Consider the following 22,897-nt stretch of genomic DNA (forward strand, 5'->3'; position numbering starts at 1 on the left):
GTAAAACAACTTGGTAAAGGCTACGAGTTATCATAAGGCTTAGGATTAATATTTCTCCGAAGAATGCAAGTAAGCAACTTGTGCTTGTGAAAAACAATCATTTAAATGCCATCTTGTTGGAACAGATTTTCAAAGTTTACCACCGTTTCAGTAACGTTTGATGCCCTGACCGGAAATCAGTCAGGGAAAACAAAATGATCTGAATAACTAGACAGAATTTAAACTAGAGACACGACTGTAATAAAATGGCTGTACATCGTTGCATTGATCCATTAGATCAAATTCTAACAGTTTGTAGCTTCATGGTGTATTTTACGCAGTTTGGCACAAACTCAACAATACATTTACATTTATTCGTCATTTTAAACAAACGTTTTCATCTAAAGTCAAAGATAGGATGGTAACTAGTGCGCATGTACAGAAAAAAGAAGAAGAAGAAGAAGAAGAAGAAGAAAAAAAAGAACGACTCTTCATTGTGAATCGATGTGACTCTGTTGGCTCTCCTCTTATGGATCAGGTAGAACCATCCGCTGTCAGTGTCTGTGTTTAACCGGGACCCGGAAGACAAGCCGCTGGCTGGCTGGCTGACTGGCTGGCTGACGTGCCATTACGTCGGGTTGTGTGCCCGTAGTCTCTCTCTCATCCAGCCACACAAGTTTTTAGCTCTGTGCACAGAGAGGCTGTGCGCAGAGCAGACAGGAGGGAGAGTCAGAGCGCAACGGGGTAGAAGCACCGCTCTCTGCCCGGCGGATCTTACAGCCTGTTCGGAGACCGATACTTCATTAAATCCCCTGAACCAACGGGACAGGTGTGGACACTTTTTGTTTTTTCTTTTTGATTAATTTTTCTTTCACACTGAGCGTCATTATTTTTTGGAGAGTGAACCGGAGGGAGCCGCTTTCACTGGACGCGCTGTGACTTCAAAACAGCAGCCCCACGTCTTCTCTCAGTAGAAAAGGTAAGAGGTGTGTTTTAACACCGAAAGGAATAAATAATAATAATAATGATAATTAAATATAAAGTTTGTTGAGAATTATTTATAAAGGGAGGGGGGGTGGGATAACGTTGCATGTTTGTTTGTTTAAAAAAAAAATTACCCTCAAAACTTACTGTCGCAAATATTCCAACACTTACTGACAACTACATTAAAATCGATTATTTATTTATTACAATGAAGGGAAAGAATCGGCTGCATTTTTGTCTTCAACACAATTCGGTGTTTTTAATAAATGCAAGCAATACAATACAACAAAATAAGAAAAAAAACAAAAAACATATGCACTTGAAATTGTAAATATATCCCAACTACCAGCTCCGCTCACCACAACAATGACGCGCCTGGCGGGAGTGCGCACTTTCTAATACTTCGCTGTATTTCCTTGCAGCACACATGCGGCCAATAACGGGGCTTTTTATTATTATTATTTTTTTGTATGCGGCGCGCCCCGCGTCGCCTGCGGGAAGGGAGAAGGTGCTGCGCTCCTGGAATAAACCCCCTCGATCGCGAAAATGGTCCAGTTAGTGTGTCATCAGCATTGTATTAGCGGCGACAAAAGTATTCAATTGTCACGCATTTGAAACGCATAATGACTGCGGCGGTCCTCTTTCATCAGCAGACAGAGCAATCACACCCGTACAATGGTGGAGCCGAGGCAGGGGGCGGGCTGGGGGTCTCCGCAGGCATGCATGGAGCAAGGAGCACACACACTCACACACACACACACACCCCCCTGCGAAGACTGACACCTTGTTATACCCCTTTCAAATACCTGATGGCTGATTTGTGTATATTATTCAAGCAACATGCAATGGCGCCACCAGGGGAGGGGTGAGGGACGCAAAAGGCCACCACTGTAAATTGGCACACTACAGCCCTGATCCATGCAATCTTATCAGCACAATATTTTTATGAGTACACATTTAGAAGTATATAATGTGTACTCATAATATATAAGTATATATATAAAAAAACAAGTTGAGGAGATATATTGCTTTCTTTATTCATTAAATACAGATTGTTGCGAAAAGCAAAATATGAACAGTTTTTCACGTCTGCTTCTAAGGTAGGATTGAATCTGTACAGAGACAAATCCTGAACTATAAGGGAGTACTTTTTTTCTTTTTTTTTTTTTACACATATATAACCTCCAAATGGCAGCAGCATAATAATAGTAATAATATAACCCCATAAAGTCACTCCTTTTGAAAACTCTCTGGAGGCGTCCAGTGAAACAACCTGCACTGTTTAGAACATTTCGCAAACAAAATGTTGCAGAATCTTTCTGCGCTTTCTTCTCTGCACCCTCCGCGCCCTTTGCTTTCTCCGAAATGTTGTTGATTGTTTTGCTCATTCTTAAATAAGGAAGTGGAGTGGTGCCCTCCACGCTGCATCCAGGCCCCCTCTCACAGCGGTTTTATGGTCTTGTGTCTGGGTGCTTGTGTCTATAAAGCCCTCCCCAGCGCCCTGGCTCAATCTAATTAGCCGTGAGTAAAGGAGACAATAATGCTTCAGCTGGTTTGTGTCATTCTCTTCTCTCTGCCTCTGCTTATCTTCACAAGCCCCACTGTGGCTCTTCACATAAAGATACACACACACACACCTCTCCAAGCAGCACACAGAGCCCGGCGCTGCAGTCACACACACCTCCACTCCGGATAATGATGGATGACCGTGCCCAATGGGAACAAACAGGTAGATAAAGCCAATCCCATTTAATAACGCCGTGGATCGGAATGATAATCTTGTTGTTCATTAGCCGCTGCGGCCAGCACGGCGCCGCGGACTCCCCCTCGCCGCCGCCGCTCGCGCAGGAGGCGTTATGAGGAGGATGTGTCCTCCGGCGAAGGCGTAGGACAGGGTAGCATCCTTGGGTGAAAACAACAATGCCGTGTCCTTGAGAGAGACGGAAAGCAGCAGCGTGTCCCTCCCCTCCACTCCTCATCCTCACCTCCGACACACTCCCCCATCTTTTGTTGGGGCGCATATACAAATGGGATTAATGAAGGTATGAATTACAGAGAGCTAAATCCTGCTGAGTAATCCATTTGGCAAACACACAAACAACAATGGGCATGCGGCAGCCGCTCTCCTGAGCCTGGGCCTGCGGTCTTCAACGCAGCCCAGACAACACAGGCTGACCACTTGGCTCGGTGACACCTTACAGTATCCATATAAAGTGTCCTTTCACTGCAAAACCGCAAGACCAACGGCATCAGCAGCCACTCAGGATCCAGGCTCAAATAGAGGCGAGCCATTAGATCCTACAGGCTCAGCGATTAGCCTACTCAGAGACGCTAAATTCCTGTAAGTAATGCTTTACTGATGACTGATCATCTATGAAATACATTCAGTTACAGGACAGACTATGAGGGTAAGAATGTTCTTATACTCACACCTGCCTAATTTGACCCTTTCCCCCCTTTTTCTGGAATGCAAGTTACCATAGGCTGATGAAACAGAGACTGTTGGATTAAACTAATAATGTTGATGGAAATATTTGAATTGGATACATTTTTTTAAAGGTCTTTTAAACAACAACATATTTAGCCAAACTCCAAACGACAATTCCAACTTGCTAGGTTCAATTTGTTACATTTCTACTATTTATTTTGTTAATTTTTCTCCCCTGGTTTGTTCTCTCATCCTAAAACGAAGCAGATAAGTGGTTTATGATTAAGTTGTAAAACATTAGTGTAACTGTAAGAAGTCCTGACAACAAAAGCAAAAGCTATCCTGTCAAGATAACTACTTCAGCTCAGCTTGTTAGGAAGCTGTAGCTAGTTTAGCTAGTTTAACTAATTTAGCGACAATACTAAACAAGCCAAAGCTTGCTGGCTGTATACAAACCTAGGTTCTTGCTTTGACACAGAAACGTCCTTGAGAGAATACTCTAATTTCATTCTCATGTTTTGCCATTTTAAAATTTACAATCAGTAGGCTAAATTTCAAGATTTAGACAGGCAGATAGAAACTATATGGTATATTAAACGTAAGGACAGGAAGTCCACTGACACTGTGATTCCCCAAATTTCAAGCAAAATAAAAATGTAAAAAGGTCACGACCCCAACTCTTGGTTCAACATACAGGCATTTTTACCAAGCCGGTAAAAAAAAAAAAAAACAGTACAATGACAACATAATAAGCATCAACAGCTATCATATTAGCCGCCATGTTTGTCCTGTTCTTCATCTTTACAACATTTCTAATATCCGTAAGCTCGCTCATCGTCATTTTTGGTATTTCGTAAGAGTACCTCCTGACCCCAAAGTTACGTATTTGTGACCCCAAGTGGGGCCTCGACCCCAGCTTTGGAAGCTACTTCTCTAGCACGTGGAAAAACGTCCTCTGGGCTGGTACGAAACATCCAGGTGCCATGAGTTCTTACCCGAAAAACGTGGGTACAAAACAAACAAATGACCAACATTCAAAATGGCAAGCACAAGCAATGTATTATTAAAAACTCTATTTTGACGTAGACATGGCCAAAAAAAACATTAAGGCTGTGAAACTATTAATCCATTGTAATTTATATGTAAAATAATCTTGTTGGTTTTGGCACCAAAACCGATTCTAGTGCAAGAATGTGGTTTCCTTTAAGTTAAAGTTATTTTAAAGCTTTAAAAGTTACAAAAAATAAAATGATGTTGTTCAACTACCATTGAACATTACATTTAAAACCGTATGCTCAACTAAAATTCTAATTAATATTTAATACCCTACAAAATTCTTTTTTTATAGTGTAATCTTCCTTCTATTGCTGCCATTGCACACACCCACACTAATTTGTTGATTTTAAGAGTTGACAAGCTCATCAGCCCCCTGCCCCTGGCAACATGCCAGTGATTTAATGACTGCTGACTGACGCACACACACGCACACACGTACACGCGCATTCACACACAAGAACCAGGAGTCCATGATGGCTGCTCTAATGACCTGAACAGAGGCATCGTTTAACGGAGGGACTTCCTGCTAGGTTGTCCACAGGTACCTAAAGTCTCACGTCACTCAGTCTACTGCACATTTTCTCACTTCAGATCAAGGCGTCTGTCTGTGTGTCGGATAGTAACACACAGGCAGCCTCCATTTTTATTTATTTTATTGTATTTTTTTCTGTACGTGTCAACCAGAGTCGCGAGCAACCAACCGCATGTCGCGCACTTCAAGTTTGATCTAGCCGGGGGGGTAGGGGGGGGAAGCTAAACACGCCTATCGGGGTAAAAGTAACCGGCCACAGTTTTGAGTCCTCGCGCAGGTGAGGCCTCGCGCCCATCTTCTGCGGCCTCCCTCGCGGCGCGGCGCCCTGTGTGCACCGCGGGCTCCGACTGGCCGGACCCTGTTCTCTCAGCAGGAATGTCCCGCTCCTAATTAAAGACAATTATCCCCGCACAATGCAAAGAAGCCCAGTTTAAGGGGGCCATAAATTCACTCCTCCCCTGTTGGTTCAAGAGGTGCTAAAATCGCTGTTTATTTACACAACAGCGCTATACAAACAATAGCACTTACTTGTTATTATTATGATTATGATTAGAGGGATATAACACACCCAATTAATCGCATCTTGCGGAGTCCGGATAGGTAAAAACTAAAACAATATATCTGTTCTCTACTGCTTAATGCAGGAAAAGGGAATTATTCTTTATTTGAAATGACAATAATACTGTGCAAGCAGAATTGCCTCCATACGTTTTGACGCTCTTAAAAAAGCTTATTGGTTCTAAAAAAATAAACCCCAAAAAACAAGAAGTTCGCTCCGTTTGAGCTTCTGGCGAGAGAGAGAAAGAGAGAGAGAGAGAGAGAGAGAGAGAGAGAGACAACATAAAGTGGGCTGCTGATTGATAAGTCGTTTAGTTTAGTGGGGGTTGAGGAGAAATAGAGAAATTTAAAAGCAGGGAGAAGAGAGAGCGAGGACGCAGCGAGCCAATTGTGGCAGCGCGCTCCGTGATTGGCGCAGAGCGACGCTCCACCCCGTCCTGGCTTGATATGGGAATTTACTGGCGCCAGCCGCATCAGTCTGCGCCACATCTCATTAATGAGCCCGAGCTCTGCACGGATCAAGAGGTTTAGCACATCCAGGCTGCGTTTTGTGCATGTGCATGTGTGTGTGTGTGTGTGTGTGTGTGTGTGTGTGTGTGTGTGTGTGTGTGTGTGTGTGAGAGAGAGAGAGAGTGTTTGTGTGTGTCCCGTCAGCTGATCGGAACCGCAACAGGTAGCTACTTACTGCAAACGGGACAGAACTTTTTCCCTGCTTTTCTTTTTGCAGACACGGGGTATGCTTTAAGACACACACACACACACACACGCACACGCACACGCACACGCACACACACACACACACACACACACACACACACACACACACACACACACACAGCTGTGCTCCTTACTTTGCCACAGCCGCAAGGACCCGCTAAAGCTCACTTCACGTGTCATTCGATATGAGTAGATAAAACACGCAGGACGCTCCTTGTTTTCCGTCGGGATGCAGAGGTGAAAAGTTGACGCTTTGCTCTCATCACTTCGCAGGTCGTCGCTGAAGGAGAAGGAGGGACGCGGCGCTATTTAAGGATTCTATTTCCAAAGGCGACAAAACAGCTGGGAACTATACACTGCAAAGAGGAGAGCGAGCTGACACGGGCCGACCAGGAGACGGAATCGGAGGGGTTGGGGGAAGAAAAGAAAAATAAAGAAGAAGAGAGAGAGAGAGAGAGAGCCGAGCCATGGAGGTCGCAGCGGCGGATCAGTCGCGGTGGATGGCGCACCATCACGCGGTGCTGAACGGCCAGCACCCGGATTCCCACCACCACAGTCTGAGCCACAACTACATGGAGCCGATGGCGCCTTTGCTGCCCCAGGACGAGGTTGACATGTTTCTGAACCACTTGGACTCCCAAGGGAACCCTTACTACACCAACTCCCGGGCCAGGGTCACGTACAGCCAGGCACACGGTGAGGACGACCGCGGGTTTATAGAATAATACGAAATGTAAAGGAACAAGCGATAATAATAATAATAATAATAATAATAATAATAATAATAATAATAATAATAATAATAATAATAATTCAGATATAATAATAATAATAAAAATTTGTGATAAAATTGTAAAAAGCTCCTCCTTACAATTCTGGGCCGATTCACTGACATAAAAGGGATTTCTAGCAAATGACAGCGAGAGGAAAGGGAAGTATGTCACTTAACCCCTCCGTGTTGGGGCAGGGGTTCTGCAGAGAGAGAGAGGGAGAGAGAGAGAGGCACTTCCCGGATATAAAATAAAAACCGCAAATTTACTAATAACAATCTTTAGTTCGAGAGCTGCAGCAGGGAGGAAAAGAGAGCCAGCCTGTACTGTCCAGACCTGGAGCTGCGTTTATCTACCATCAGCGGGACTTTATTGTTTTAACAACAATGGGCCTGTTGTCATTTTAGTGAAACGAGGCCTATAAAACTAGACAGTAATTAGATCTACAATTTAAAACCGGCCTGAACGTTTTATTTACGTCTGGAACTAAATGTCGGATTTGAGTCACTTTGAGGCTTTAGCTGGTGAGATCTTTCATTTGAACTTTTAGAACTTGTGTCAGAAATGTTCTGCTCTTAAAGGTTGTTGAATAAAATGTGGCACGTATGCTGATTGTATTACAAAGAATTCAATAATAATATTGTAAAAAATAAAAAATAAAAAAAAAATCTGTATTTTCAGCTCGCCTTGCTGGAAACCAGGTTTGCCGGCCACACCTCATCCACAGCCCCGGCATCCCCTGGCTGGACCCCGGGAAAGCCGCCCTGTCCGCCGCGCACCACCACAACGCATGGGCGGTCAGCCACTTCAGCAAACCCGGCCTCCACCCCGCCAGCTCCGGATACCCCTGCAGCAGCAGCGCCGGCACGGCCTCCGTGTCCTCGCTCACCCCCGCCTCCCACTCCAGCCCGCACCTCTACAGCTTCCCCCCGACCCCTCCGAAAGACGTCTCCCCGGACCCGGGCCCCACCTCCCCGACCTCCGCCAGGATGGACGAGAAGGACTCGATCAAGTACCAGGTGCCGCTGACGGACGGCATGAAGATGGAGAACTGCAGCCCGCTCCGCGGCGGCCTGGCCTCCATGAACGGCCAGGCCGCGGCCACGCATCACCCCATCCCGACCTACCCGGCCTACTCGCTCCCCACGCCCCACGAATACAGCGGCAGCCTCTTCCACCCGGGCAGCCTGCTCGGCGGGTCTTCCTCCAGCTTTACGCCCAAATGCAAAAGCAAAGCCAGGTCGAGCTCAGGTGAGTCTCTGATGTTTTCGTTCCTCCGCATCATCAACAGATTATTAAGCCAATTAAAACGATTTATATTCATACTCGCCCGATCCAGCCTTTTACAGAGAGCATGCATGTTTTATCTGGCGCGGTAATAATGTTAGAGTTGTTGTTGTTGTTAAACATGCGGATATAATTGTGTATGCATTGCCTGGAGGGTATTTGCATATTTTGTCTGAGCTCAGTTTTGGACCTAAAATCCCTCCCTGTGCAGTTTTGACATTTGTTTGCCGCTCTGTAAAAAAAATAAATAAATAAAAAAAAATCTCTCATTTCTAAGCAACATTTCCTCTCTGACACCTCTTATCTGTGTTCCGTCTCACTCTTTGCAACTTCATTTTAACGGAGGGTGTGTGTGGGGTGTGTGTGTGTGTGTGTGTGTGGGTGTGTGTGTGTGTGTGGGGAGGGGGTCAGTTCATCCACTTCAGGATGAAAGCTTTCAATCCAATCACGGCGATTTAAGATTTAAAAATAAAGGAAGCTGGATGGGCTTTAATTGTTCAACTCATCGATTATTCGTGAATATCTCAGATTCGTCTGCGTGTTTTCAATGGAACATATTATTATGCGATTATTAGACGAAACTGACCGAACTTTGCAGCGACTCATCCGGTTCTGTAAGTCACCCCCGTCACCACAAACCGCCTAATTGCTTCTTCTTCTTCTCTTTCGTGCCACAGACTAGTTTCTTTTTCTTTTTGCCTTTTAAACGTGGCCTTTTACTGCGCTTCGACAAAATAAAGCAGTCACGACGCCCTGGCTCCTGCTATATCCTGTATACCTCCAAGTGAACAAATCACGACCTCCACCCCCCCACCCCGCCCCCCGCTCTCCACAGTCCTAACAAAGCCCCGGCGACAGAGTCCTGCTGTTTGTGTTTTTAAGCATGGCCTTGGCCCAGTGCGTCCACAGTGGTGGACCCGCTTCTCTGTGAAGATGAGAACGCATTCTGCAGAGCATTGAGTAATCATCATGGGCGCTGGGTTTTTTTTTTTTTTTTTTGGTTTGTTTTGTTTTTCATTCTTGCACTTAAAAGTCTCACGGTGTTAATATATATTTTTTTACTTACATGTTTTTGCGACGTTTATGGGAATTGTACGACTCTGTGTGCTCTCCGCTAATGGGAAACCAAGTGAAAATAGTGATAGAAAGAAAAACAACAAAAGCTCTTGTAATGAGTCAGTAATTTCCCCACATTGTTTCATTTGTTTTCCATTGAATTAACAGACAAAGAATGCATTAGCAGCTTGTTCACTACTAATACTCCAGTCAGCTAGAAGTCAGATATGACTACGCTCATTTGTAGGTCAAATTCTGGCAGATCTTATATTTTTCTTATATATATTTTTTGCCCATAGTTACATGCATCAAAAAAAAAAAAAAAAAAAAAAAAAAGAGATGCACTGTGGGACAGCTTTTCATATTTCTTTGAGTTTTGACAATTCCAACTTTGACCTATTCCACTATTTTTATTCTAAGGATTAATGAATATAACACAGAAAATGTGCTGCAGGTTCCTTGATAAATGGCATAATTAAATTCTAAAGAAAATAAATAAAAAAATGAAATAAAAAAACAAACAGTCCACCTTGGTTAATTCCATCTCTGGCTAGATCATCTCTTCAGTTTTGTGATAATCAGTCGTCCAGAAATTGGTCGATTTTCTCTTGATTGTCTCTGACAGACGTTTGGCTGGTGTCAAGAAAACTGGCATAGGGTGTGAGATCTTTCCGGGTGCATGCAGAAAAGGTGCATAGAGGCCTGAGAGAAAATAAGTAATCTTGTAGTTTGATTAAAAGCTAATTAAATTGAATATGAAGGAATAGTAAAATGAATACAAGTAATCACATAATAACCTTCTGAAATGTATTATCTGAAATGTGATCTGTAATGATTTCTGTAATGAATTAACTGTGGAAAGATTATGGTTGATGAATTATAATAAGTAAGAGATGTGATTGATTGTTAACTAAGGATCAAACTTGTGATAATGTGAAGTTGTAATCATTTGAAATTAATTCAAACAGGTTTAACAACAGATTTAATGTGTTTAATGAGCTATAATACATAATAGTGGGTTATAGAAAAAGAGAGGAATACAGTACAGTCCTGAAACAGGAAATGTCGCAAGCAGTTCTGAACAGATGGTCAGAGCGCACAGGGTGGTTGGAGTGTTGAGTTTGGCTGAAGCAACGGAGAAAGGGGAAGTACGGGACTTTCCACTATGGTCAGCAGAAATAGATTGGGCAATGTGAGGATTTTTTCGTGAGATACAGCAGATGTGGAGAAAGTCACGTAGGCCAAACCTCCCCATACACACACATGGTGGAGAGATGCATAAAAAGGGGCTGAAAAGAGGAACCAGCCGTTCCCAGTCCGACGGCGCAGAAGGAGAGACAACTTGCTGAAGCAGATTGAGCCACGGACCGCACTTCAGAACCACGGGGGAGCTCGGACTTCACACCGCCAAGAAAGGACTGGGTTCCATCGCCCCATCCCTGGTTCTTCATTCGATCGTCGGTCTCGTCTCAGCCCAGCACTTACAAACTCTGCAACAAGACTTGGAGGAAGGACAAAGCTCCCTCAGGGATGAGGAACTGGGTTTTGCAAAAGGATTCGGACCCGTCCTGCTTTGTTTCTTTTCTAAAGAGGGTTTTTCCACACAAGGCAAAGACCTCAACCAAGGATGCTAGAAATTCCTGTTGCCAAAGATCCACCATCGTCTGGGTATGAGTTGAATCTGCTCATTGAAATTCCATCTCAGAACTTGCGACTTTAGTCAGGGAAAAGAGGACAGGGTAGTATGATTGTACATGTAAATTTTATTACACTGTTTTTGAATTATTTACGATTGATTATTGATTTGTATGTCGCATATCCCTGCTTAAGCTTGCTTAATAAATTTATACTATAAAATTCTAAAGAGGTTGGTGGACATTGGAATTAGTAAAGTCATTTAATCTTTGTTCAGTTCTTTTAATTAAGGTAAAACTAATGTACATGATTCCAGTAAATAGGAGGCTTCATAATTTCCTTTGGTGAGAATAAATAATGACCCTGGGACTTACATCTAAGTCACTAAACATAATCTAGCCGGTTTCAAGTGCAAGTTATGATTAGAAAGTGGGCTACCGTTAACAGAAGTGGTTATTGGAATTATGCAGCTGTGAGGGCTACTCAGCTGATTGTTTCTTAACTGTAAAGGGTCATAACTTCTGGATTGGAGGTAGTTAGAGCTAGACGAATCACTTTCGCCACCAGTTTAAATAGATTATCTCTTATAGAGTACTTTTAGGGTAATACCCAGGTCTCAGAGATTTTCCGGACCTGTTAGACAGAGAACTGGTCAGTAGGCAGCCCTGGGTAGTAGTGAGGAGTGGGCGGGGCTGACTATTGCAGGATAACCTTCATGGCGCCCAACGTGGGGCGGCGCACAACTGAGTAGGCGGGCCCCAAAGACACCAAGTCAGTGAAAACAGATGCGAGACTCTGAATAGCTCACTTGGGTTTCTAACTCTTAGGGAAGAGAGTTAGTGGTGACTGACAAGGCCATCAGTCACAACCCTCGCAGTAACTGTATAGCATACAGGTGAGGGAAAGCTTCTACTGAGGATAGAATGACCAGATCCAGACAGTGAAGCCAGTAGCCAACACAGCCTGGACCCATCCCTACTCGAAAGCGCAAAGAGAGGCTTTGGGGGATAGGCGACTCGAAAGACAAAGACAACTATGAGTGAAGAAGAAGAAAGAGGGGAACTGGAGCCCCTACAAAAGCCAGCAATGGAACAAGAGGCAAGCAACATCAGCCGGGATGGGAAGAATCATCAATCCCATCTTTCCAAATCTGCATTATCGCAATTTCCTGTAATGTTGATATTACTTGGTGATGGATTGGAATCCTGGACTGAGATAAATAAAAAGATGTTCTTTGATTCTCACTTCACCATGAGCAAGGACGTTGCTCGGAGCCCAATGGAAATCATAGTGCAAAAACGGATATACTACTGCACCCAGCTTAGACACGGCCACCGACTGGGGGTCGTCAGATGCCCAGTGAAAGTGGCTAAGAAGCCGGAGGTTAGAGGATGGCTGGAATGGTTCGCTGACCTCCTTGAAGGATGGGCGGATGGTGAGCTACGAATTGTCCACAGCCCCTCCGAAAAGTATGACCGCGTAGTAAAAACAGCTACCTTGGCGGCGGGCATCGATGGAATCCTGGTGGACCCAAACGCCAAGGGGGTGAACCAGTACAAAGACTACGCTGAGGCCATGCAGAGACTTTCAACCTACAAAGAGGGCAAGGAAAAGGAGCGAGCCCTCGAAGAGGCAGGGTCGGAGGTGGCTGAGCCTCCGTCCCGACTGCCCAGCAGAACCACGACACCGACTCGCCAGACGAAGCAACCTCCGAGGTATCTGATAGACCTGACGGGCGGCAGCGACGACAACGCCGGCGGTGACAGCAGCGACGACAGCGATGGAGGTCCCTCAGCTCCACCAGGTCCATCGCGGAACGAGGACATCCCACCTGCACCAGCCAATGAGGAAGACCCCGAGGAAGCGCTCGTCGGCGGCCTCACTGAGGAGCAGTTGGAGCAAGCGGCCAGGGACTGGTCCCTGCGACGAGGTCTGGAGCCCGGGTTTCATCCCCGAGCCCACAGCACGGAGAGAAGGCATCCACTACCACCTACGGAGACCCCAGCGGCCAGCAGTTCCGACGAGGACAGGGAGGAATCGGACGAGGAGCAGCGGGACCCCGGTCGCCCTAAGAAGAAGACTCAGAAATCGGACACCTGGAGGATGGCCCGAGAATTAGCCGAAATACCACCGGGGGCCAGCAACTTTAGACTGCAGACCGGCCTCCGGATTTATCAGGTTATTGGAAGAATATGGGATCTTGAGGGTGACGGACTGATTGTGTTCACCAATGACAGATACAAGATCCACAATCGAAAGTTCAGACGCAGCCTTGAGGACCAAGCAGGGCAATATTACCAAGCGGATTCAAAATTGCTAGAAGCCACCTGTAGCCCAAAGACAAGGGGAGAAGTAGTCTTGATGAACGGCTATAGTCTCCCTTATGGAGCTGTAATCCTAGTCCCGATTGACGTCTACCGAAAAGGAGAGAGTTTGGAGGAATATCGGAAGAAGATGTGGCATGGACTCGAGCGGGGCTTAGCGGCGGCCAGCAACGAATGCATGAGAAGAGTGATAGTGAGTGTACAGGGACTGAGATCGCCAGATCTGCCAAGGGACACCGCCAGATCAATAGCGGAGAACGGAGTGGTGAATATAGCCAAGACCAACAGTCATTTCTTTGTGTTCAAAGAAGTGGTGGTGGTGGTTGACCCCCGTCTGCATCGACTCCGCACTGAGCAAGGGGTGAAATTGGCAGCTGAGATGGAGGAGCAATGCCGCATTAGCCATCCATCGCAAGAAATCAAGAAATATCCCTTAAAAATTCCACAGAGTGAGGTTTCAAACACCACCCAGATCGGTAAAGCCAAAGCCGTGCAGCCACCCAGGATAAAGATAAAGGAGGCACCTGTTGAACCAGAGTTCTCCGCAGCAAGGTACGTTAAGGAGTTCTCGTTTGAAGAGAGCCACAGTGAACTGAAAAAACCCAATGCGGGAAAAGTCAAGAATGAGCAGCCGACGGTCCCGAAAGAAGAAGGACCGATGAAACCAGCCAAGATTCGACCGCTGAACTCCCCCAGGAGAGAACCTCTTCGACAACAGCAGTATGAGGACATCAGTGACTCGGAGGACGAAGAGGAGCAACCGGAGATCGAACATCCTGGAGAAGAAGAAGAGGAGAGCGATCACGGCAGCGTCTTCTCCGACCCAAAGCAACTACCGGCCGAGCATAAGACACTCCGAACAGGACAGCATCGGGGTAAGAAGAAAGAAATAGAAACCTTTGACATCGAAGGATCTTCTGAGAGACTGGCAAGAGACGTGACCTGGGGTCCCGTGCAGGCTAAGGACGGACGGCGTACGTATGTACCAGAAGTCGGCCAAACCGAGTACCAGATCCCGGCAGGATGGGCCAGCAGATTGGGAGACCGGGTGCAGCTCGAGGTGGAAGCGACAATCGGAGAATGGGCTAACATCCTGATGACACCATCCTGCTCCACTCTGACAGCACACTATTCCCTGACCACCAACTTCAGGAATGCATACATTGGAATTATGTATGATGTGATGCTGCGACGACTGAAGAAAGCCGCCTTCAAATACTCCAGGGAGGCTCGACAGAAGCTGGACGAAGTGTCGGCTGATGAAGAGGAACCCCAGGCGACGTCTTCGGAGCCAGGACCACAGATCCCGGTGAGGCCACCAGGGGCGTTGGCTCAGCTACCTGCCGCTAATACGGGACAGGATGCTTACGCCGAGTTGAAGAATCTAAGGCTGGTAATTAGGAGTAAAAACGCAGACGAAAACAATGAGGAGTATCTAAAAGATGTTTGGCCAACTGTGTTGTCTACCACCAACCACGAGGGAGCCAAAAAGTTGTGGCTGACCAGCGTGACTGCGGACCCGATGGTTGGAACAGATTCAGCACAGAGCAACTATGAAAGGCTGGTGTTGGAGGACATGGATGATGAAGAGTCCCAGGTGAAGAGAGCCAGAGGACGGCTGGACAAGGGAAGCCGGTTGGAACCGCTGTGGCACACACTTAAGCAGACCGTTTCCCCTGCGAGATATGTGAAAGTACTGCGTGAGGTGACAAAAGGACGCAGAGGGGAGATCGTGTTCGTAAAGTTGCCAGTGAGAAGCACGACGGTCGCTCAGATGGATGTAGCGGTGCAGGGATTCGACCTGGAACAACAGTACTACGAGGACAAAAGGAAGAAGGAGGCTAGCCAACCGGCAAAGCCACCTGGGAGGGTTAACATCAGACAACCAGCCAACTTCCAGGGTAGACCGTTCCAGCAAGGAGCACCGCCATCCAACTTCCAGAGCAGACCGTTTCAACAAGGAGCACCGCCACCCAACTTCCGGAACCGGCCGTTCCAGCAGAAACCACCAGGACCACAAGGGAAACCGACCAACCCTCCGGCTTCATCAAATCAGCCAGGGAAAGGTCAGTTCCTGACAGATGAGGAGTATAGGAAATTGAGCCCAGAAGAGAGGACGGCCCTCCGTGAGTCCCGTAAAGCCGGGGCCGGAGGGTCACCAAAGTAATGACGTCCAGGTCGCGGGTTGTTTTAGAAAATGCCTACTGGGAAGGGGACGAAATCTATGCTAAAGTGGAAGGAGTGCCCTACCTAGTGGACACCGGAGCGGAGGTGTCGATGACCCGCAAAGACCTAAAAACAGCAGGACACCTAAAGGTTCAGTTTGCCAATGGAAAAATAGAAGAAATGCCATATGGGACCTGGAAAGGAGTAGTGTGGGTGAAAGGTCCCTACAATCTCCTCACAGTAAAAGACTTAGACGAACTCAGTAAAAAGAAAGGCACACATCGCCGACTGGAGCGAAGGCTGACGAGCTTGAAAGCAAGATTGGTGAAAGTCGGCCCAACACAAACAGGATCAGAGAAGCGAGACTGGTACAAACCGGTCGACATACCAACGGTGACAGAACAGAAACTTGAAGAGAGTGACTTCTCCCCGGCTGGGAGAGAGAAGCTACGTGAAATCATCGCTACAGCACAGGTAGCACGGTTCAAAAATGATTGTGGAGATTTGGGCCCAAAGTTTGTTCATCACATCGAAGGTGGGGTTCATCCACCTGTTCGGCAGTACCCGTTGAACCCAGGAGCAGTCGAGGAGATGGACAAGATCGTGAAGGAGCTGGGCGCCCTAGAGATCATCAGAGAGGAGCTCAACCCGATCACCAACAGCCCCATCCAGGCGGTGAAGAAACCTGAATCGGCTGGAGGGGGTTGGAGGCCAGTTATCAACTTCAAGGCCCTGAATCGGAGAACAATAGCAAACCGAGCCAGTTTAATTAATCCACAAGGAGCGTTGAAAACTCTTCGAGTCAAGAAGTTCAAGTCATGCATCGATCTAGCCAATGGATTTTTCTCTCTACGCCTCGCCAGACAGTCGCAAGGTAAAACTGCATTCACCCACAAAGGCAAGAGCTATGTGTGGCAAAGGTTACCCCAGGGGTACAAGAACTCCCCAAACGTGTTCCAGTCAGCAGTGATGGAAGTGTTGGGGGACGTGGGTGCAACTGTGTACATTGATGATGTTTTTATTGCTGATGACACAGAAGAAGAACACCTAGAGAGGCTACGAAAAGTGGTTAAAAATCTCACCAAAGCAGGTTTGAAGCTAAACCTCAAGAAATGTCAATTTGGACAGTTCCAAGTGAATTATCTGGGTTTCCAAGTCACGTCGGACTTGGGACTCTCGGATGGGTACAGAGAAAAGCTGACGAACATTCAACCACCACAGTCAGAAAATGACTTGCAGAAAATATTGGGACTGTGCAACTATGTCAGAGACCATGTACCCAACTATCAGAAATATGCCAAACCTTTGTACCACTGCCTGAGGAAAAGTGAGGACGACGAGAAAGACGGAAAAAGACCCTGGGTTTGGACAGCAGCAAATCAACAGAACCTAGAGGAACTGAGAAGGGCCATTCAAGCAGCTGTGAGATTGGAACCAAGGAGTTTGTCAGAAAGACTGGTGGCAGAGATCAGCTGCGAGAATGACGATGCCATGATCAAAGTGAGTAACGAAAATGGAGGCTTAGTTACCCTGTGGAGTTACACCCTAACTTCTGTTGAAAAGAAATATCCGCAGGAAGAGAAAGAGCTAGCGGTGTTAGCCCGCTATTGGGGTGTGCTGAAAGATTTAGCACAAGGACAACCAGTTAAAGTCATCACACAAAGCCAAGTTCACAAGTACCTAAGAAAAGGGACTGTGGAAAGTACTAAAGCAACCAATACTCGGTGGGGAAGATGGGAGGACATCTTGCTGGACCCGGAGCTTGAAATTGGGCCAGCACAACCTACCAGTAAGAAAAAACCACAAGAAACACTTGAGAAGCCAGGACAACCGGAATGGACAATCTACACCGATGGATCCAGAAAGGGGTCCGACCAGTCGGCATACTGGGGATTTATTCTGAAGCAGGACGGCAAAGAGAAATGCCGCCAGAAAGGAAAGGCCCCGGGTAGTGCTCAAGCCGGAGAAGTGACGGCAGTACTGGAAGGATTGCTGGAGCTGGTGAAAAGGAAAATCAAAAGTGCCAGGTTAGTAACCGACAGTTACTACTGCGCTCAGGCTCTCAGAGAGGACTTGGCCATTTGGGAAGAAAATGGTTTCGAGACAGCAAAGGGCAAGCCAGTGGCACACAAAGATTTGTGGAAAAAGATTGCTGAGCTGAAGCTGCAGTTGGAAATAGAAGTGCAGCACCAAAGAGCACACACGCATGAGGGAGCTCATTGGCGTGGGAATGATGAAGTGGACTGTTATGTCCAACAAAGGAAGATCGTCTTTGTCGGTACCGAGAAGTGGGACAGAACTCCCAAAGGACGGGAGGTCCCAGAAGAATACGTGGTTGAGGTCGTGCGGAGCGTGCATGAGGCCCTTGGACATGCAGGCGTGCGACCTACCCGTAAGGAACTGGAGGAGCAAGACCTTTGGATCCCAGTGAAACAAGTCCAACGCGTGCTAAGGGACTGTGAAGTGTGTGGTCAATACAACGCAGGTCGCCGAGGGCAGCGGATGGATGGGTTGTCCATCAAAAGCACAGTCCCCTGGGGCTCAGTCTGCATGGATGTTGCAGGACCCATGGGGATAACAGGAAGGAGAGGTGAGAAGTACCTCTTAGTGCTGGTGGATTCCATGTCGGGGTTTGTAACTACAAAAGCAGCCAGGAAAGCAAACGGCAATAGCGTTGTCGGCATGCTGGAACAAGTATGCAGTGCCCTGGGAATCCCGAAAGAGCTGCGCACGGACAATGGGACTCATTTCCGTAATTCACAGGTTGACCAGTGGTGTCAGAAGTATGGAGTAATGCGAGTTTACTCGCCACCCTACACCCCACAAGCTAACGGAGTGGTGGAACGAGCCATAGGGTTAGTGAAAAGCTGGATAGCTAAAAATGCTAACACCAACAGTTGGAGCACCCAAGCGGTGGAAATAGGGCAGGCCCTGAACGACAGAAGCAGAGCCGAAAGACCCGCCCCTGCGATGGAACTCAACCAACGGCCGTTCACCACGAAGGAAGTGGGGCGGGGCTCCAGCGACAAAAAGGAGAAGCTGACGCCCAGAGTGCCATTCCGAGAGGGACAGCGCGTGTGGGTCAAAGCAAGAGAGCAACCTGTACATGCAGCAGTAAAACCCAAGTTTGAGACAACTGACATCGTCAAAAAAGTACTGGATAGGAACACAGTATTGCTGGAAAGAAAAGGGATCCAAGGAGTTGAGCAGCTCAAGCCGGTTCCTGACTAAAGCGAAACAGAAGCCGGTGAAATGGCCAGTGAATCATGTACCATTCCACCCTATCTCGGACTGGCCACCGTGAAAGGGGTGGTTGTAATTAGAAGAACCCCTTCAGGGATTTGGGCAGGACGAGCCCTGAAGAAATTGGATTGGGCCAAAAATGGAGTCCTGTCGGAGGACAGAGAGATGCTGGTTTGGAGAAAAGCTAAAAGCGGCTGCCCGGTTTGTTTAGCCGACCACCATCTTCCCATTATCTGGGAAGGACCGGGCCGTGAGAAGCCAAGACACCAGGAGGCTACCGCAGAGATGCTACAACACCTTCGCGTCTCCCCAGTCACGGTATTGAACAACACAGTCTGTGGGAACTGCCGAGTGGGTTACCTGCCCCGACTTAAGTTGGAAACCCAATGGGGGTGGCTCCAGGAAAAACCAAGAACTTGTTATTGCACGTGGGACGGAGATGAGCTACACCACTGCCCTGTGTGCGAGGAACAGCTGAAGAGTGGAGAGGTAACACTGACAGGCGAAGCTGAAGGGTGGCAAGTGACAAGATTTTACAGCTCGCTGCGATATTACAGAACCTATGGGCAAGTGCAGCCGAACTATGGGAGCTCCATACCGATAATATTACCAGGACCTTCCGCCCCTCCGAACACTCCAGAGGAACTGGACCCATGGGTGTGGAAGAGGGAAGAAGGGCCCCATGATGTCCTGTGGGATTCTGTTCAGGCCGCCTGGCCATATGACGCTGCTAGAGCATCCCTGTCGTGTCCACCATTGAATGCCAACCACTCTCCTGTGGTCTTCCGGGTACATCGGCCTCATGCATACCAACCATCAGCTGAGGAGCTAAGTGCACTCCCAGATGACGCCCGAGAGCAAGCCGTTAACGGTGGGTGGACAGGCCCCTGGGAACTAACCACCTGGGCACATCTAATTTTGGAGGTCATCAATGACTGCACGATACCCATAGTGGATCTGCCGGATGTACCAAGAGAAGATGGGGTGCGCAGCTCGGATATGTATTACTACACCACAGAGGTGGAAGGATGGGGCAGCAATGCGGTGAGACCAAAAGAGAAGTCTTGCCTGTACTGGGTGACAGCGGAATCCCAGTTTCGGGATGGAGTTTTGCAACACCCGGGAGGCGTGGCTCACAGGGCGAGTACGCCCTCTGATCCTAGCACCTCCTGTCATGTCCAGCTGTCAGTGCGCATGATCACCGTCCCCTATAAAGGGATCTACTCAGTCGGAGCAGCCATCAAAGTGGTACCAGACGAGCAGACTCACGCCACCGTGTCCAGTACGGAGCCGGAGCCTCCCAAGAAGAAATCCAAAACTCACGCCTGGCAGAAGCTCGCCTCAGCATTTCCATGGAAAAGGACAAACCAAGACTGATGGACGCACCGGAAGGAGGAAAACGAGTCGTCGAGTCTGCAGGTCAGCAAAAAACCAAAAAGCGAAAGGGGAGACAGTGTTTTGTGACTAGATTGTTCAAAGTGGGGGTTGGAGCCTCATCGGGACTGTCAGACAGAGGCCCGTTTTTAAAACTCCCTACCACCTCCATTCTACTAGATATGCCAAGAGAAGATTTCACTGTTTCCAATCCGCTCACCGAGGCCTATTTTCTCAAGTTTCTCATATATCTCCGACCCACCAATTTCCAAAACGTAAAAGAGGTGGGGGAAAGTGAAGAATACACGACGCCCCCTGCCATGAAGCCACATTTATTTATCCCTACCGCACCGCCCGCTTGGAAAGGAAGAGGATCCGACAACACGGTTAATGTTGCATCAATCTCCCCTATGTGCCCAAGATCTCTACCATGGACTTTTAATACAGTGTATTTCAGGTTACAGGGGATCGAGCTACGGATTAGGTGGGGTCCCCATTATCTTGAACCACTGCAAGGACTGTATTGTGAAATTTCACTTAATGACATGATGATTTGGACCACTTCACCAAGTATGGCGAAAACCATAGTAAGGAGGGAAATAAATCCTGAATGTTATATATTTAATAACACCAGGCTTCCATTGAAATTGGAAATAGACAGGGTCTACCCCAATCCACCACACCAGAGGATTTTTACTCCGTCAACCTGGGGGTACCGCACTAGACTAACTCTGCATGGACAATCATTGTACACCTACGTCTCAGTACCTGCCCCAATAGGGTACAAACACGAATCCTGGCAAGACCAGGCGCTGAAAAATGGAACCGCCCCAGGCCCATTCCCTAGGCCGGACTACTGGAGGGTGTTCCACTGGAAGTGGGTGTGGAGGGGGTTGGAGCCTGATTTACCCTACCCCTCTCCCATATATACAGCCCTACAGCAGAGAAGGGCCACCAGACGGGTTGGAAAGAACCCTGCCAACCAAGGCCACCTCAACTCTTTGAGAAAAATCTGTACAGCGCCTGATACAGCGGATCCCAGAGAAGCACTAATCTGGCCAGGATGGATGCTATCGGCATGAGGCGCCGACCTACAGACCCGGAGTTGCTGGATGTTACATCGGAATCAGACAGCTCTACTGACACCGACGACGACTCGGAAATCTCTAACGAACCCTTGCTACGGAAAACGACTACGATAACCAGAAAAACCCTATGCCTGAAAGGGCTGCTAACGCTTCTTGCCCTGCTGTTTGCTGCTGCTGTTCTTGCTACTATCTTCTACTTCATCGGAGTTGGACCGTGGTATCTTACGCATACAAGGGTCACCTATGGACATTCTAAGTACGCTAACTTCAATTGTTGGAATACAAGCACTACGGCTATTTTTGTACCATGGAACAACGACACATCTGTCCAGAACCGAACCGGGCTGTTCGCCAAAGACAACGGGAAAAAGTACGTGGAGCGCCGAGCCTTCGGATTGAACGACTCCACTCTGGACGACCTTCTGAATCGCACCTGGGAGATCTACAACTATGACTTCCTCGAAACTGGAGTGCTCTGCTGGATACGGGTTCTGCGAAACAAAGAACGACGGACCGTCAGATGCAACTGGATTCACCCGGACCGAGGCATGCCAGAATGGCATTGCAACATGGCTTGTCGATCGTTGCTACTGCTGCCCAACCAAGGGTACTGGGACACCGAAGTAGTTTACCCAGCCCCACCCAGGTCCTCAGGCTGTCGAGCCTGGCTCCCACGAGGGGAGTTTTGGGGGGACTATCACCTGAACTGCAGAGAGGATGACATCATCCCAACAGCACCAACGGGCAACTGGACCTTCCGAAATGCCTCCCGAGGTAATCTTCCAGTCAATACAACGATGCCACCTACATCAGCCAATTTGACCAACATGACGGCTTTCCTGATCAGGCTAGGACCTAGACGGTTTATGTATGATGAGGAGCAAAAGCACTGTTATAGACACCACTTCAGTTGGTTAAATCCTTGCCTCTGGAATAAGTTTGTGCAATGTGCAGGACAGAATTATATAGTTACAGCCATAGAAGAATACTGGGCAGATTTGTGGCACTCTATACGCACAGTCCGCACAGAAGTTGAAACCTGGCTGAACAACTCATTCCCATGGACATACATAGCCAAAGACCAGACGTTCTTTATGGGAGACTTTCCGGAGGGAACGGTTCGCTCTCATACTGGTTTGGAGGAGCTACACATTGCCAATTTGCGTACACAACCCCTTCCAACTCCTGATGACCTTCTGAAAGCTCCTAAAAACGACTTTGCAAAAATTGACAAATGTGTCGCCAAAAGAATTTTTGAGAGCCTTAATGACACCTGTTGGAGGAAAACCCACTCATCGCCACGTTGTGACCTCTGGCAAACTGGGAACGCTCTTCACTCCACCTGGAGGTACAACTGCCCTGATCCTGACAAAGCACCTACTGCTAAGTGGGCTTTGCGGGCCTGGTATGAAGATTACACTCGAAATTGGGAATACGAGTGGTGGGGACTCCAACAAGATGAGTTCGAAGCTTGGGTAACACCATGCCTCACGGAATCAACAAACTACTGGGTTAAGTACCAGTACATCGCCACGGTTTATTCGAAAGACCGCATGATTTGGCCTGGAGTTTTTTGGAGACCTGACAGTTATGTCAACCCGAGACCTTGGCGCATGACCTGTAGAAACACAACAAGACGGGTCCTCGAATGCACAATCAGTTTGGCTAGAAGACCCTGCCAAACCGTCCGAGGTTGGGAA

The 22,897-nt window shown here is 47.6% G+C and overlaps 1 protein-coding gene across 5 annotated transcripts in view; it reads left to right on the forward strand.

Annotated features, from left to right (window-relative positions):
- Positions 1-641: 641 nt before the first annotated feature.
- The window catches only part of LOC102235646 (GATA-binding factor 2-like), a 33,096-nt gene continuing 10,840 nt past the window's right edge, over positions 642-22,897 (forward strand). For 2 of the 5 annotated variants that reach the window (XM_023325162.1, XM_023325165.1), the window contains exons 1-3: positions 642-958; positions 6,528-6,950; positions 7,706-8,275. In XM_023325162.1, coding sequence (XP_023180930.1) covers positions 6,722-6,950; positions 7,706-8,275 — 799 coding nt within the window. In that variant the 5' untranslated portion in view covers positions 642-958; positions 6,528-6,721. Of the gene's footprint in view, positions 959-5,882; positions 6,272-6,527; positions 6,951-7,325; positions 7,549-7,705; positions 8,276-22,897 lie in introns of those variants that run through there. The other 3 variants (XM_023325164.1, XM_023325163.1, XM_023325166.1) reach the window with 3 other exon arrangements.

This window comes from Xiphophorus maculatus, chromosome 20, assembly GCF_002775205.1.
Source record: "Xiphophorus maculatus strain JP 163 A chromosome 20, X_maculatus-5.0-male, whole genome shotgun sequence".
In the NCBI taxonomy this organism is placed as follows: domain Eukaryota; kingdom Metazoa; phylum Chordata; class Actinopteri; order Cyprinodontiformes; family Poeciliidae; genus Xiphophorus; species Xiphophorus maculatus.